The 18,522-nt window shown below is 36.0% G+C and overlaps 1 protein-coding gene across 3 annotated transcripts; it reads left to right on the forward strand.

The window, feature by feature from the left end:
• The first annotated feature begins 1,205 nt into the window (after positions 1-1,205).
• LOC103716908 lies at positions 1,206-6,004 on the forward strand. Of its 3 annotated transcripts, none has more exons than XM_039115109.1 (3): positions 1,206-1,754; positions 1,874-2,194; positions 4,917-6,004. In XM_039115109.1, exons 2-3 carry the CDS (start codon positions 2,082-2,084, stop codon positions 5,647-5,649), a joined length of 846 nt encoding a protein of 281 aa, XP_038971037.1. In that variant the 5' UTR covers positions 1,206-1,754; positions 1,874-2,081; the 3' UTR covers positions 5,650-6,004. The 3 variants fall into 3 exon arrangements, with proteins under 3 accessions (XP_038971037.1, XP_008803333.1, XP_008803340.1); XM_008805111.4 differs by having other exon boundaries at positions 2,064-2,194; XM_008805118.4 differs by having other exon boundaries at positions 2,064-2,194; positions 4,947-6,004.
• Positions 6,005-18,522: the final 12,518 nt, after the last annotated feature.

Consider the following 18,522-nt stretch of genomic DNA (forward strand, 5'->3'; position numbering starts at 1 on the left):
ACTTTAAGGGCAACACATATAATTTTTAACCAAATTGAGCCATAAGTTGCAGGCCAATAAGGTTATCGTACAAGATGAACAAGTGCATCCTCCGACCGGTCGGGTTGGATGCAGGTCGAATAAAAAGTTTATCAATCCAAATCCAACCTGTTTATTAAACTGGACAAAATTTCAAATATGAATCCGACCTTTTATTAAACAGGTAACTTGATTCGACCCACATAATTCATTTATTAAATGGGTTAGACAAATTTTTAATAGATTAAATGGATTTAAACAGATTAAATAAGTTGAGCTGATTGGATTAAACAAATCAAAAACATGTTAAACAAATTTAAAACATGTTAAATATGTTTTAAATAAATTACATAGATCGGGTTATAATCCGACTCAATTATTAAAAGGATCAAAATAGATTAAATAGGTCAAAAGTTTAAACTTAAATCTAATTATTTAATAAATAAGTTTAGCTGAGTCGACCTATTTATGATCTAAATTCATTTATATTAAACTCAAACATACTTAAAACGGATCGTTCACGGATTGGGATGATGGATTGGATCATAAATTGCCACTTTTTGTACACCATCTCTAAGACCCGCATTGCATATGCTTTGAGGAATAACAATGCTGGTTGAAATATGATAGATATGGCCATATGGGAGCATAGATAGCATTTGTAACATAGATTGCAAAGAAGACGGCGTCGGTAGGAACCGTAGGGCAATACGGTAACAAAGCATTATTTGGAGGGCTTATGGTAAGAACGGCAGGTGGTCCGAATCCGATGGCGCCGCGCCGCTGCCCCAACCGAGTAAATTGGACAGCAGATCTCACGGAGTCCGCATGCGGAACCAATCATTCTCGCTCCTTTAAAAGTGATCGTGCACAAGATAATCACGGCCATCGGTTTTTACAAAGGTGCATCAAAAAAGTTATACTTGATGAATGTGGCTGACGGAAATCAGCTCTCATTATCGAAGGAATTATTAGGTGGACCGTCTCTGGAATGAAATCGTCCGGTCGTGTCAAAAATAGAAGAAAAAAAAAAATGTTATTATACACTTAAATGCGTCTGATCCGTCTAATAATTTTTTGTCGTTTTGTGCGCTGGCACTAACTACCCTGAGTCCGGAAATTGGAAGCGGTCCACGTGTCGACGATTCCGCGAACGGCGTCAGCACTAGTAAAAGTGCTTCGGGCAAGTTTCCAGAGCGGCAAAAGCTCCTCCTCCCACCTTCCACTGCAAGGTACCGACGCCGTTTTCTTTTTAACGCTACCCCCGCGCCCGGATTTGGGGAACTCCAGACAGTCCGGGCCGAAGCCAATCGAGATCCGGCCGTGCTCGGGGTTCAGAGATCGAGATCTATCGATCTACGGTACTTTTGGGTGATCTCGCTTCGATTTGAGAATTTTCTGTTGGTTGATTCGATGGGGTTCCGGTTTCTTGAATCCGTGTCGCGGCATCGGCCGATCGAGGGAGATTCGATCGGATTTTTAGGGTTGTAGACGAGAAAAGTGTCGATTTTTTTGGGGGATTTTAAGTTCCCCTAGTTTCCATCCAATCGCTTCAGATGCAGAACGAGGGAGCCCGGAAGAACGGGGCCTCTCGTCTGCTTTCAGCGGGACGGTTGGATGGCTCCGTTTCCGCATCTTCGTCGCCGACTTCTTGTTATTCGGGTGCTAAGTATATCGAGCACCATGTTTCAAAGATGGACACTCTTGCTGGCCTTGCGATAATGTATGGTGTTGAGGTAATTGGAGTTCTCAGACTTGAGTATTGGATTTTAGTATCACTTCGATTAGTTTGATGCAAAGTAGCGCCTTTTTGTTGATCAATTACTTTTTTTTTCCCTTTCATGAGCTTAACCAGTGGACTTATAGAGACAAGTATATTGTGGCTAAAATGTCATCTTTTCATCGTACTTATGGATAATGCTGGCAGCCATTGATCCCATCTGTAATTATCCTACTATTGATTGTTAGTAGGATAAGGTAGAAGTTGATCTTTTCCAATATGGACTGCTACGAGACTTGGTAAGGAAGTTCTTTTAATGATTTAGGTTGCAGATATAAAGCGAATGAATGGTTTGGCGACGGATGGCCAGATGTTTGCGCACAGGACGCTGCGGATTCCTTGGCCAGGTCGCCACTCCCCATCTACCATCCATTTGAATGGTGCAGCCAATTATAGGTAATTCTTTGTCATGTCTTTAATAATGAACCATATTGGCTGTTTGTCTGCCTACCCAATTAGCATGCTTCGAGGCATGCGTCATACGTACTGTTCAAAAGATCATGAATGATGTCATCATCAAAGACTTCAGTTTAATGATGCTATTACGTGCTGGATCACCTTAGTGCTGTGACTGCAAGCTATTTTTATTGTCTATTATTGTTTATCTCCTTTAATGTTTTAATTACCCTTCAGTGAATCTAATGGATGGGAGATAACAATAAACAAAAGAAATTGGTGTTCTTTTCGTCAATTGCTTAATCTTTCAATCGCATGCCAAATTCTAAAATCTTTAATGACTAATTGATTACCTGGACACAGAAAATTCTTGATGCTGTGGTAATTTCGGTTCAAGTGAGAGATGCAAGAGTCCATCCTTTTCAAGTATGATGTATTTAAGTGTCAGACCTCATTTTAATTCAAATTTAGAAGGTGATCATCTTTTTTGTGCACTTCTAGTTATGCCTAGCCTGTGACATTATTATCAATCTTTTGGTTTGATTCGACCTTCCATTTGGTTGCAAAAAGTTTCAAATAAGAATTCAGAAATATAGGAGGTTTCAGAAAACTTTTCTTCTCACAAACCTTTGACTACAGGGGACTATGGGGTACTTATCTGGAAACTAGTTTCATGTTGATAGCAATTTCATGATTGCAGGTATTCTAGATAACATTTGTAGCTGAGAAGCTTTTTTCCACTGTTTTAGTTATTAAATGTAAATATGAGGAGGGTTTACTTTTGGTTTACAGATATTCTTGTATAAGATAAAGCTTTGTCTTCTAGATGGAAAGGACAAGCCTTATGCTTTGATGACAGCATCTTAGCATTGGGAGACCTAAAAAACTTGATTGCAGCATTTCTATTATTTTTAGTACACTTGGAATATTGCAATATCACAGAAATCCTGAGTGCGCTGAAATTTTGTTTCCTATTATGATACCTCGGGCTAGGATAAAGGTGCATTTTGAAGATGGCATAAGGTGAAGATAAAATATGAGCAAATATGTTATAAGAACAACAACTTTATGATGTAGCTGCTTTACCATATATGACTTTATGGTATCAGTACATAAAAACACCTATGTACTTTAGGGCAATCATTGAGATGAGTGAGTACATGGAGCTAGTTCCCACCTTCTACTGTAAATGATTTTAACATTTGTTCTATTGAATATGCTTCTTCTTGTACTACAAGAAACCACCTAGTTAAACAGGTTTCCATGATGCTTAGACTTTGTCTACTAGCTGTAAATATCCGGAGTAAATCAAAGTGCCCTGCCATTGTTAACTGAAAAAATCAAATCCTTCCAAGTGACTATTTTTTCTCCTCCTTCAGCAAGCCTGCACGTGGCCTCGTATAATTATATTGACATTCTGCATGCAGAAGGTAACTCAACTACTTAGACTTAAGAGTGCATTGTTAAAGGCTGATTTTTAGTTCCTTGCACATTGCTAGGATGCTTTCTTTATATCTGATCTGAATAAGGCCTCCTGCATGCATAATAACCTGATCGTAGGACCCTTTCAAAATTTTAGATTCTAGACGTATTAGTCTTTCTTTTATACTCAAGAAGTAAACTCACATTGATTACAGCATTAATGACATAAACCAAGCGTTCTTCTGTCACTGTTACCTGGGGGGTCAACTTTGAACGTTGCTAAAGTATGTTTCCGAGAAAAAAGTGACACCTTTTTTAACCTGGACTTTTTGTAATAATGTCGGACATCTGTTTAGTCTTGAGCATTTGACCAGGCGTGCCTCAGATTTACCTCTGAGAACCATGTTCAGTCATGGCAGTTGGAAGGAGCAAGGTTATTAGTTACGAAAGTCATTTTTCCCCTCTTGGTGGGGCAAAGATATTTGTTTAGTAAAACAAGAAAAAGAAAAATATGAGGAATAATGAAGTTAACCATCGAACATGAACATTTGGGTATAGGATCATGGAATAAGATAATCCTGCAACAACATGCAAAATTTTGAATTCAGAATGAGCAGAGTTCCAAATTTTAAATCATTTTATTTTGTGCCATGAGGAATGTGCTGGTTTACCTCATCATTCTCTAAAGCTCCTTAAAATGGCACTCCTAAATTATTTGACTTGGAGCTGGTTTAGGATTAGTCCCATGTATATGAATGAGCAGACCACTGATTGTATCTTTTTGTGCCAGCCTGCCATCTTTGTCTATTTGAGTTCTAGTATTTCAACTTGCATGGCATGATTTCTCCTTGCATGAGCTCACATCTGGAATTGCTGTTTATAGATATAAAGTCCACAAAGAAAATCAAATAAATGACCGCTGATAAGACAGAATAGAATTGATTGCACGCTGATGAAACCTTCACCTGATTTAGATTTTTCTTTCTTCTGTTGTTTCAAACAAAATGAACTGCTGCTGATTATTTTCGTAGTATTTAAATTTGAATAGTTAAACAAGGATTTTAGAGTACTTCTTTTAAAGAAGTTTACAATGGTTGATTAGCACTTCTCCAATTACATTATTGAACTGTGGTGTGTTTGCTGTTTACCATTGTATCAATTTGTTTCATGTTTTGCTTGCTCTTGGATAACCACTTGCAATCATTGATACTAGCTTGATACCAAAAAAAAAAAAAAGTCATTGATACTAGCTGTAATATGCCAAGGTCGTTCAGTAGCATCTTTTATAACGTTATTTCAGAGAACAGACTCTTGGTCGTCACCCTTGCAGAGATACTCCAGATTCACTCCAAAGGCCGAAGTTGATAAATCCTCAGCACAAGATCTCCCCGGCGATGATCAGTCTGCAGGGATATTATGGTCTCAAGCCCCCTAAAGGGGGTCCAGCTGCTGAAGAAACTGAAATGTCCGTTTACAAAATAAGTAGTTCCCTCTACTTCGAAGATGAATCCCCTAAAACCTCACCAGCTTCTGGTCCGGAATACCCGAACAAACGTAGGATGTCTGCAAGCCTAGCAAATGGGTTCCCATGGGAAAATGGTGAGGCAGTCGAGATACCAGTAGTTGCTGAAGCTGGGGACGGTAGTGATGAGAAATTAGAGAGTGAGAAGTCTATAAGGCGACGTCAAAAGGCTGATACTGATCCTCTTTTGCATACCCTAGACATACTAATGGAGGATGGCGGAGGGCTCGCAGGGAGAATAGGAAAGAGTCTGGCTCCAAGGCTGAAGTTGGGAACGCCAGTAGATATCGACTTGGTCCGACAGAATGCCGTTTCAGCCGAAGACACTCCTACAGGCAATGGGCTTGCTGCCGTAAGGAAATCAACAAGCACCTCAAATTTGCAGGACTCGGATTCTGGCTCGACACGGTCATCTTCCAAGTGGACTTCGAAATCTGATGCTAGTACCAGACCAGTTTTTGGTGGCTTGCCAAAGCCAATTGTTGCTTGGAACAAAGCCGCTCTAGATTAATCATGCTATTATAATGTCTACTCATTCTCATCATTTTTTTTTTGTTATGTGTGTAACCAATGTAAAGCTACGACTCAAGTCATCAAGACCTAGTCATACGTAACATTTATAAGGAGAAGTAAATATAAACTTTCAGTGAACAAGACTCCGGCCTGTACTCCAATTGTCCAGAAGATCTGAGCTCGATCCAAGCATCATCCTTTCCTAGTTCCACTCTGTTCTAGGAAACATGTCATTGATTAAAATGTCTGAAGTAAATATGAACCTGTAAATGTTTGTTGGTTGATGTACGAGGCTGCCGCCCTTTTCAATAAACGGTGGCGCACAAATGCTTGCACCATTTTCTTTTGGTAAAGCAATGCTTGCAGCATTTGATTAAATACTCAGGTGTATTTGTTCCAATGGCAATCTGTTTTTTATCATAAAATTTCAGCAAATCATCCTTTCAGTACATTCATGTTTTGAAAAACATGCTCCGTTGTTCCTCAGTGACAACAAAATCTAGCACCAAATAAAACATGTTCGGCAGGGCAGATGCTCCCATGATTAGTGGGATAAAATTATAAAAAAATGGAAAAAAAAAATAAAGAGGGAGAGAGAACTTTGCATGGCTACAATTAATTCACCCTCCTTTGAAATAAATTTCTATAACTGATGTACTTTTTTTTTCTTTTGACCAAATAAACTTATACACCCCTTTGTGAATAATTTTTGACTCATTAATTGCATAATTTTATATTAGTCACCCTTTAACAAGCACCAAGCATGCCCTTAGTAGGTAACTGGCCCTTTGAAAGAGAAGTGCTGCTGGAAATGGAATAAAATATGGGCGGTTAAGCCTAATACACAACATGCATAGTTACGAGTTCCAAAGGAAGTTAAGGAACGCCATTTTCCCCAATATTGGGAGTAATTTCAGTAAACCTTCATCGGATGCCGTGATTCCAGATCAATTAATATTCTTCCGAAAAAAAAATGATAACAAGAATAATTTCGATGAAACCATGAGCCGATGAAATATCAATGTTTATTTGCTAAAGCTTGGGAGAAAGCAAAAGCAAGAAAATAGAAGCAGCTTATCGTTTTCCCTTTTTTTCATTATTTTATTCTTTTGCCCGTTGAAGCTTATGAATAAACTACGCATAAAGCTGATGTCCCGGGGCACTCATCAATGGAAGGAAACAGTGGCATAGCACTCATCAATGCAAGGAAACAGTGGCCTAGCGTGGTTTGCTTCTAAGGCAATTTTCTTTGCTTCAACAATCTATTAGTCATTTGATTTTCCCCTTAAGTTGTAACAAATATGTAGCAATGATTTGCTTTATGTTTACTCTAGAGTTGATAATGCAATAAAATACTTGGGCTGCAGCCCTTTTTTAATGAAAAAAGGGGATAAGAACCAAAACCAACTCTTCCTTCCACGGCCCCTTACGCGATGATAGGAGGATCGGGACACTTGTTAATAAGAATAGTAAAGGTCTACAAGACAGACTATGAAGCCGAGAACAGGTGCTAAAACAAATTTTGAGAAGCAAATTTCATGCTAATAGACAACTGAAAGAGATTTTGAGAAAAGAAAAGAGATGGCCATTTTTTTCTTCAAATTAATAGATATCTACATACAGATTATTTTAGCAACTTAAAGAGAGCAACAAAGGCAAGTACCAGAGCTTCTCCAGTACATCCTTTTACACAAAATCTAAGTACCCCTCCATACTAGAGCCCCCTTAAATCTTCGTTATACATGCCCATGACAATTTAACTGCTTCTCTAGCATTTTGTCTTCATGTATGCAACTACTACAGCTTCTCTAGCACACTTCTCCTCCATCTATCCTTCTAGTTTTATTCCTACTTTGCTATGCTCCAGCTCTTAGTCATTCAATCATATCAAATTAAAAATTTAGTTCATGCAAGATTTCTTAACCCCTCTGGGCAAAAATTTTAACCATCATACTTCTAGGAGAAATTAAGTTTTCAAGCTTTACAGAAAAGACTTATTGCCATCCCTTGTTAAGGTCTTCTTTTTCTTCCTTTTCCAGCACACGAGTCCTCCATCATTCTAAACCCCCTACCAATGCAATCAGTCAGCAACATGCAATTACCTAGTTCTAACTAGGTACTTCGTAATCGAACTACATTGCCACCAAAATTTCTCATCTGCATTGGCCTTGTGTTTGGCAGATAAGAAAATGGCTTATTGACGTTTTACATTTCTTTTGCTCAAAGTGTACAAGTTTTGCAATCAAATAATGGTCTGTAAGCACAACTCAACCCCATAAACTCTATTTGGTTTACCTTTCCACTTCTTTGCGTGAAATATCTTAGAGATCCAAATGATAATAATGAACAAACATTAAGCCACTAATTATAGTTGGAAACCATTTAGTGTGGTGTATACAAAGTAGACTATGAGCCTAGTAAATTTTAAGGTTTGACTAGGTCTTTCTATAATGATTGTTCCAAGCCAGCATCAAAATTGGCCTACATCAAGGCCTATCAGTACTCCTTAACTCCAAGCTATCTTCACATACACAATTTAGCATATAATAATATTTCTCCTTTCATCAACTAAAGCTACATTACACATGCTACCCTTTCAAGACAAGTGTACACTGTACAGGTTGGACTTAGTTGGAAAGGTAGGTGTTCGGCATGTCCCTTGCTCGCGAAATTGGAAGTTGGATTGTGGCATGGGGACAAGATTGTTCCCCATTCTAGTTAATGCCATACATGTCATTTGAGGTGTTAAGTATAGTCTGCAATGTTCCAAATGAATAAAATAATGACTGGTTTGAACAAGGTATAGCTAAGCAACATCAGATGTCAAAAGTGTGTCCCCACTCCCCTCCCCTCAACCCCAACAAGAAAAAAAAGGTGAAGAGAATGTTGACATGAAGGTTTGGTAAAACTAGGAAGCATAGAATGAAAAGTGAGAAATACTGTAGAAAACATAGAAGTGGCACAAGACAATTATCAAAAACTGATCAAAATGTCATAAACAAGTGCATGGAAATTGGACAAAGTGCAGTTTAGTAGAGGTGCTATTTTCCATTGAAAAACCCAGGAGGAGGAGAATACCTGGGCCAGCATGAATGGAAGTAGCTCATAAGGATTTAGGAAATCTCAATATAACAACAAATGGTTGCCCTTAAAAGAAATATTGGTATAAGACTTCATAGAGCCAAGGATTGATATTGATGGTCATAACCATACCATGTTAGAAAGAGCTTTAGCAAAGACTGAATGTTTTCTGTAAGCAAGCAAAACTTTATATTATTAAGGTTCATGAACAAAAATTGGTTGTTTTAGAAGTGTTTTAAGTGATAGTTTATCAGGTCCTAAACATAATCTTCCTATTGCTTCTTTCTCATACTCTGTTTTTTATTATATTTTGTGACAAGAAGTCTAGAACATATATAGCACTAAACAGTTTCATATAATCTCATTATGCCATTGTGGTTGGTCCAAATACTGGTTCTACCAAAATTTGGTCTATTCGAGCTTCAAATCAATACTGTTCACTATCTCAGACTAATGCAAAATGATTTGACAGATTTGCAAGGGCACAAAGCTTATATCTGCTTAACAAAGAATATACACACAACAAAAGTCCAGATGATGAATGCACCATTTCTTGAATGTTAAAATAACAGATAAACTTTGGCACAGAGAAGCAAGTATAGCTCATTTATATGTGATAAGCCTACAAAAAACAATTAGTTCAGAATTTATGTAGTAAATTTCACTCTGTTTCAGCTTCAAATTAAAGCATGCAAAATATTGATATTAAGAAAATTATAGCTTATTATTATCTCTTCCCACTTTCAATCACAGCAAGAACTTCTCAATACATATGCCAAAACTAAGACAATTAAACCAGAATTCTGAACTTAGAAGTTAAGGAATAATGACCTCTGTCCAGTGCTATGAAAATGCTCTGCAGAAAGTCATTGAACTGTACATTTCTCCAAGAACCTATGGTGTAAACTTCATCTCAGCATTTGAAGCAGTTTTTATCTGGCAGGAACCTTTAACATCTTCATCAGTCACTAGCATGATCCCAATAGGATATCTATTTACATAGATCACCATATGTGCAGCCAAAAACCTGTCACAGTTATTTCAAAAAAAAAAATTATGGTCCATAGTTATTATTTTAACCCTAGCACATACATAAAGAAATCAAGCAAGAAGAGTAGTATATTAACCAGGGCACACCCCAAAGAACAGAGAGAGAGAGAGAGAGAGAGAGAGAGAGAGAGAGAGACCAATTTAATTTTACCACTATATCTGACCTCCTAAATGAAGCAAACTGGAGCACATGCATGTGAATGCCAACATTTCCTTGAAATATAACATTTATACGAATTTCACATGAAGAACCAAAAGTGATAACACGGTTAACACCACAATGGCGACCATGCATGGTTAATTAAAAATCAGGGGCAGACACTTGACTGTTAACTCTCCATGAATAAGCTCTTTTTTACTCTGAAAATATTCGATCATTGTTGCATGTCAGGAGCAGCTGCAGAAACAGACTTGGGTGACAGCGGGCAACTCAAGCTCTAAAAGTCAAAAATAGAGAACGCCTTCTCAAACAGTGCAAATTCTGATGAAATGATTAAGAAATTACTTTATCAGTTGCTACTTCTTTTAAGGAATACACATCATAAGAACTCAAGAGAAAATTGCAAAACAAACATATGATTCAATCATGACCAATACATTGCCAAAATATATCTGCAACATAAGTATTACATACATTTGGAAAAATTATAAAGCAGGTGCAAGAGCTAGAGCAGAATTTAAGAGGGGGTATAACCAATGCAAAAGATTCCAGCAACTAGAAGTTTAATGAGCAACTATGAGATAATGTTATATCATACAAAGCAACTTAAAGTATAACAAAAATCTACCAGACATACACATCACAAGAATATAGAAATTAGAATCTTGAGAACCCCGCATCTAATGAAATTCTTGAGTAAATAAATGCAGCTTGCCAACACATGTACATATATATTGCAAAAAGCCCGAGGAAAAAAAATACTAAATAAACTGAATACCTACAGTGGGACAGGAATATGCATTTCAAAATTTATAAGAAGTGCTTTGAAATCCAGCATATTACCTGTTGGTCGACAAGAGAAAACCCTCGGATTAAACTCAGATGACTCATGGAAAGAAAAGTTATATTTGCAAAATGGCAATTCACATCTTACATTCTAAAGACAAGATACTTCAGATTTAGGATCTTAGAAATCCGCATTCAATGAAGTTCCCGGGCACAATGATATAACTTATGACCACATCAACATATAAATTACAAATGAAAAGGTGAAAAAAAATACTGAAATTAACTGACTGCCTACAGTTCCACAAAAATATAGATTTCAAAATTTATATGATGATCTATGAACTCATACACGTTACTAGTTGGTTGACAAGAAATGGCCTTGTGATTTAAACTAAGATGATCAGCACCAAAAAGAAAAGAAAGAAAAGGAAAGAAAAAGAAAACACAGAATAATTCAAAAGTTTGGCATATCCTACACATCATTATGGTACCAGATAACACTTTCTATATTCAAGTGCATAAGCACGAAAATGAAGATTGTCCTTAAAACCATGACAAGTTCGGAAAAGTGCCTTAAAATCATCTTAATTTTTTACTCTTTTGACAGGAAGTGCAGTGCTATAATAGGTAATAAAAAGTATAGACCTACCATATGGCCCTGAACAAGAAAAGCATGGGGAACCAATAAGGGTGTCAAACATAGAAACCTCCTTAAAAAAAAAGGAAAATGGGGCATAGCAATGTGTATGAATACATATGTAAACCACTAAAACAAATTGTGAAATGATAATGTGTGGATGCCGGCAAACTCCTACTTTAGCAACTTTAAGCAAGAGAAAACAAAATGGGTTTTACTAGATAAAAACAAAAACAAGTGCCTTTAAGTCCAAACCTACTTGTCGCAATAATCTTTGCAAAAATAAAACAGACAACACAGAGTATTTAGAATGTATTCCCATCAATACAAAGCAATGGTTTTCAGCACTATCAAGCTAGAGCATGTTCAAGATTGATACAATGAAAGACTATAATGTGCTCAAACACAAGATTGTCAACTGTGTTTATAGTTCACTATTTTCCAACTGTCCATGCTTTCATTTCACAGCTACCATTGTTAGTTCTTGCTAGCCTTATGTTTTCTGCATCACAAGGCAGTACCATAATTCTTGCTCTTCCAATTTATTGCATTTCTATCTCCACTATAGCATCTAGAAATACTGGAATAGTGTGAACATAATCCTTAACATGGATACATGATACCTTGAAACACATGCTACGAGCACATTTGCCAAAAAAGTGAAAAGGTTGGATCAGAATATATTTTTTAATAATTTAAATGTAGTAGGACAAGCACGCTGCTAGTTGCTTAACTACCCAATATAAACTTGAAGATAGCCTGAAGACCTTGCAACTTAGAATGGTTATATAACCCAAGACAATCAGCTAATGCACAGTTTTAATTATGAAATAAAAACTTCATAATAACCCCCATGATTGACAGACACCTGAATGCCTAGATTCTTGCCAAATACTAGGATTTTTTTCACAACAAAGAATCTCAAATACAAGCCAACACTTACAATCCATAGGCTTCCTTAGTACCTTTTCTTTTAACCAAATCATATTCTGGGATCTTTGTACCATGGCGATAAAATAATAAATAACTTTTTTCTACTCCTTGCTGATGATCCATTTAGCAGGATGTTTTCACATAAAAACATAAAAAACATAAATAGACAGATGCATATACCATGCTAATTGTATCGAGGAAGAAAGACAACTTACAAATAAATTAGCCGAGCAGAGGAGTGAATCTTTGCGATATTTGGGCCCTTCAAATGGCCATCATTTATTTGTCTATGAGAGGTCCGCATAGGCAAATACATAGAAAGGTAGAAACAGAAATACATGTCCCATAATTCTCTTTCATCAGGTTCAGAAAAAGGAGAAAAAAAAATCAACATATGATACTTATGTCCCCATGACATCTGCATCCCATGAAACATAGAAGAGTTGCTTCAGGCATCTCAAGAACTGATTTTTCAGCGAGTTAAAAAAACATAGACCTCTTCTATGAGAATAGTTCAAGACAAAACAGATCCCCCAGTATTTTGTTTCTGAATTAAAAAAACAAGATTTGATTCCCCAAACTTGAATTTGCGGATCAGCGCATCAAAAGCTATAATCAGTTCTTAAAGAAATATGAGGCTCTTAGAAGTATGCTAGAGCTTGTATTTCCGGTTACCATAACAAAGGCAGGGAAACAAAGAGAGGACATTGGAGTAATCCTAATTCCATGATATACATTTCACTGCAACCAAAAAATCTTAATTACAAATGTTCTTACTAGATACATATACTTCTACTAAAGCTTAAATGTAACTCTACAAATGCATTCAGTCCGCTTGATCTCAGAGTCTATATTCTCAAAGTGATAGTCGAGTATCAGACTGCCAGTCATGCTAAATACTTTCCCCATCATTATTGTTCCTCTGAATATTTTCTCCTTCCTGTATATTGGTAGGTATATCATACACAGAATTTTCTCACAAGTTTAATACAATTATAACCAGTGCCTAATAATCTTACAGAATGTTGTTTTGTTTTTCCCAAATGTTATAAGTGAATTTATACTAGAAGAAAATCCAAAATCCACAGCAGATAGAATACGTCTCATCCTTAAATTCGAAGGTTTACAACCCAAACTACAATCCGCAGCTGCAACAGAGCTTCCAGGTGCTATGAATCACAAAAGTTTAGAACAGTATAATTAAACAATGAAAACATAGACAACAGATGCTTCCGAATCACAACTGAACTTTCTCCAGTACATGCCGTGTTTGCCCTGACCATTAACACTCATCACCGAGGAAGTTAATAATAAGAGAACTACTGGATTAATATGTTTGATTTCAGAAAGATTATTTACAGCTCCAAAAGTCTTGTAAGTTGTGATATTTTCATCTTGAATCTATAGAAGCACGATTTTTGATGGGCTTTTGTTGACTAATTCATTTTGAATTTTCATCAAGAGACCACAAAAGAGAAATTATTTGAATCATCACATATTAAGTTTGACATTTTATTTTTTTACGACCACCAAATAGTATCTCTAGATCCAGATCTAGGAAAACCATTAAAATGACCTCTCTCCTTAAAAGGATGTCCAGAAGCTTCAGAAGTTTTCAAACTTGTTCAGTAATAATTTTTTCAGATTTTTGGTTTTGGCAGAATTATAATGCTAACGGGCTACTGCTATGTGAATCATCACTAAAAACTGCAGCTGGTGTTTTATTACCATCATGGGTCACAAAATTGTCGCTGCAAAAGTAAATTTTTGCACCAAAGAAAAGTTGATAGAGATCTAATTCTCCATACATTTGTTTGACTGTTTCAACTACCTTAACTCGGGTATTTTTTCAGCTGAAGATTAAGATCAATCTTCTATGTCGGCAAATATAAGATACGGGTCTGAAAGATGTAAAAAGTTCTAGAAAGCAAGCTATTTTGCAAGGCTTGCCACATGTATTAGATCAGTTTAGGACACTTGACATCATTTGCTAAGAAAACATGCTAAAAAGTAAGCCTTTGATTTCTGCTCATCAATTTCTGAAATTCTATGGACTACTGACATGCTTGATAGGTGTAGCTGCGACTCTGGAATAAACAATCTTTGTTAGAATAATCCTAGACAATTTAGATAAGAATTCAATCATGTTCATCAAATCTCAGATGCTAAACTTGCATACATACAGAATCCATCAACCACCAGATTAGCATGTAACTTAGGCTGCTAATCAGTACCTAAGCTATCGAAATAGTATGCTCTGACAAAACGAATCAAATACAGCTCTAACAAGGGACATGATAGTATGCCCTCATTAAACACACCAAACACACTTTCCTTAGAATACCCATAACAATTAGTACTTGACAGGCCAACATCATACATGCATTGCATCAGGGAGGGTGATATACATTGTGCCTATGCTTGGTAACATTCATCTAGTGCAGAGATATGTAATAAATAATTTAAGGATAAACAAATGCTAACTAGGACAGACTCAATGTTACATCTTAAACTGTTAAAATAGCAATAATAGAGGTGTAAAAACATGTTTAAACCTTTAAATATATTTTTAATTCTTATGACCATGCCAAAACCTACGAACCCATCACAATTTATACATATTCATGCATACATATGATACAATATTTTTTTGAAAACTGTGAAATTATATAAGCCACATTAATACAAACGACATTATAATGGCAAGATGATATCATCAATGAAACTGAATATACAATATATGCATCCAATACGTTCAGGTAGATTAAGTGTATCAGTTATGCATGCTTATGAATCAATACTTTGCAATTATGAAAGAGTAACAACCAACTTAATATTCATTGATGAGTCGTCAACATAATTTTGCTTCCTACAACACAGTACGTAATACACATGAAAGTTTTAAATCATTGATTGCAGCTGCCACTGATATTCCCCTTGTGCAAAGAATCCCTAGTAGATGCATTTTAGATCTCTTATTCAAAGCACTTTTGATCAGAATATTTCAAACCAGTACAAGGATATGGACTGCTAAAGGTTATCAGGCCAAAATAGTGTTTAACTACACAACACTCAAAATCAAATCACCACTTCAACCATCTTTACAAATTACAAGATGATGAGCCAAATTATTATACGAAACAAAGGATGGCATGCAATTATTCCTCATGTATTTATATAGACATAGATGAGAAAGATATTAATTTATATTGCATTCTTGACTTGTCAAGGAACTCAATGATAATTTTTTTTAAACAGTAACAATTTGGCTATGTTACTATGATTCAAATGGTAAAGGGGCAAAGCTCCTAAACGTCAAAAATGTAACAAATCTGTTATAGGAATGCATCAAATCCAGAAGTATGTTAGATATCAGAATAGCAGAAACAGCTCAATGAACACAAATTTATTTACTAAAAGTTGCTAAAAGGGCTCAGTTTTGGCTTTAAGTGGGACAAAGTCGAGCAAAAGGCCAAAAAGAATATGAATCGAAGTGACAGAAGAATTTCAAAGATATTAAAAACTTACTACCAAGGAAATGAGCATAGAGATTACAAATAACCAAAGGCATTCAAAGAATTATCCTATACACCATAAAGGGTAAAATATGCAACTAACCACTTCTGATAAGTATGAGTATTGGCTTTGCTTGTCCCTCGTGATAATCATTTGCATCGATTTATACTATCTTGCTTCCAAATTGAGGCCTTGCAACTTCTAAAAGTAAACTTGCATGAAATATGGAATAATAAAACTATTGCTCAGTACCAATGATAACATGCCACCATTTTCCTTGTAATAAACTGCTAACCTTGTGATGAGAAATTCAACATTTCCTATAAACTCTTGCAGACATTAACTTGATCTTGCCATGAGTTTAGGTCATAGCGCTCTCAACAATCATGCATACCAATCAAGATAAATAGTCCATTGGTCCCTTTTATTTCCAAATGCCATTGAAGTTTTCACTTTTCAATGTCTCTCTCACACACACTCTCTATCTCTCTGTGTGTGTGTGTGTGTGTATGTATGTATGTATATGTATATATGTGTGCATACAACACACATATGTATATGCACGCACTTACATATGTAAGTGTGTGTCACTGTGTTAAAGAGCACCTTGCATGAAGTTTACTGATGGTAGATTGGCCGGGGCTCTGCCTTTCATGTGTATGCTACCAGGATGCTTCATTTTTGAGTTGTTTATGTAAGTGCGTGTCACTGTGTTAAAGAGCACCTTCCATGAAGTTTACTGATGGTAGATTGGCCGGGGCTCTGCCTTTCATGTGTATGCTACCAGGATGCTTCATTTTTGAGTTGTCTGGAAGTGTCAACACTTTTGGAACGGGACACTCCACTTGTAAGTGTCCTGCTAATGGTAGCAAAAAAGTGTCTGCACTTGGCACTTTTTTTCTGGAGTGCCATGCAGAGAACTCATAGTTCTAAATGTTGGAATTTTCAGTTAAGTGTCCTTAAGTTTTTTTTTTTTCTTTGGGTCACTTCAAGCAAAGTTTATTTAAGATTATATATATAGTTTAAGCAATATCATTGTATTTTAAATATAAATATATCACAATAAGTTATCAATCTAAGTATCTCAACGCATCTTACAACTAGCAAATAAATTCAAAAACTTGCAAACTCATGGCTATTTAATTCATTTATTTGCTAAATAGCATCTATAACTCTAGGTTTCTTTTTCGCTTTTCTGAATAAGCATCAAAAGCTACAAACACACGCCACACACACCACACACGCGCACACATTGTGTCCCATGCCTGTGATTGAAACTTGGACACTTGGCACCCATTACAAGTGTCTAGGTAATCCATGCACCAAAGAAAGTATATTTTATCTAGAGAAGAAGAAACTACAAGAATAATAATATTAAGTCTAAGTGTGGAGCCACTAAATTTTGAAGAAATAAAGACAAATTTAGTTCCGAATCTTTATTGATCTTTCTCCAAGGATAACAAAGAGTGGAATTACCACTAAATTCAAGCAAATATTGACTCAAATTCATGCCAACTTTCACTGATATTTCCTTCTGCACTACATCCATAGTGTCTAATAAGAGATGCAATGAATACCTCATAAACTCTTATAGACACAACACATGAACCATAACTAATGAAATCTAGAAAAACCAAAATTAAACCATGAATCTCCTAAACATTTTACGACTCAAACACGAACTATAGGGTACCTAACAAAAAAACTGTTTAACTGTACTTTGACTTATTGACTTGGACTAAGATATGAATTCTCCATAGCAGCTGCTGCAGAAGGGCAACTGATATAATAAGGGTAAGAAGTAGGTAGAGATCAATATTTGCATGAATTTAGTGGAACTGATATGATAAGTGTAAGAAGTGGGTAGAGATCAAGAGTCTCTAACAATGAAGAAGGGCATTGGTCCCACAATATGAAATGTCTCATTAACTAGTTTGTATAATATCATTATCTACTTGGGCTTATTTTAAATGTGCAAAATTGTATATACAGCAGCTTACCCAAAATTACATGATTATTTGGCTTTCAATAAGACTAAGATACATATGTTTACAATACAAATACCTACTACTATTCATTTGAACAAAAATCAAGGTAACATATATATATGCACGTGTGTGCACGTATGCTTACCACAAATAAATATGGATTACACTAAACATTAAAACAATAGATCTTCGGTATAAGATTGAAATTTAATTTAATAATGTACATCAATCAAAATTGGAGATTCACATCATCGATCATGATCTATACCATTAAAGATACCTAAAAATTAACAATCATATAATTTGGTAGTATCCTACCTAAGCATCAAGTGGGCGGAAAAAATGGACAATGCCTAACAATTCTAGAGCCCTAAAATACAAAGAGGTCATACGAACTGAAAATTCACACCATTGATCTTGATCTACATATCTCAAAACATCTATAGACCATAATTAGATTATAGCAAGAAGACGGACCATTCAATTAAAGCCATTTATGTTTGCCCTTAATGCTAGTACCATGCTATTATAAATGTCGGTATACGGTACAGTATGAGACAGCGAAGCATACCGAGTTTTAGCACGATACGAGAATGTGTGCCGGTATGGTATGGTACGCCGGTGCGGCATGGTACCAACTAGTACAACAAACCTCGTTACCTAAACTGCAAAGTTCAATAATTCAAGTTGCAAAATGAAAATATAAACCATTGGATG

Source organism: Phoenix dactylifera, chromosome 17 (genome assembly GCF_009389715.1).
Source record: "Phoenix dactylifera cultivar Barhee BC4 chromosome 17, palm_55x_up_171113_PBpolish2nd_filt_p, whole genome shotgun sequence".
NCBI lineage: Eukaryota > Viridiplantae > Streptophyta > Magnoliopsida > Arecales > Arecaceae > Phoenix > Phoenix dactylifera.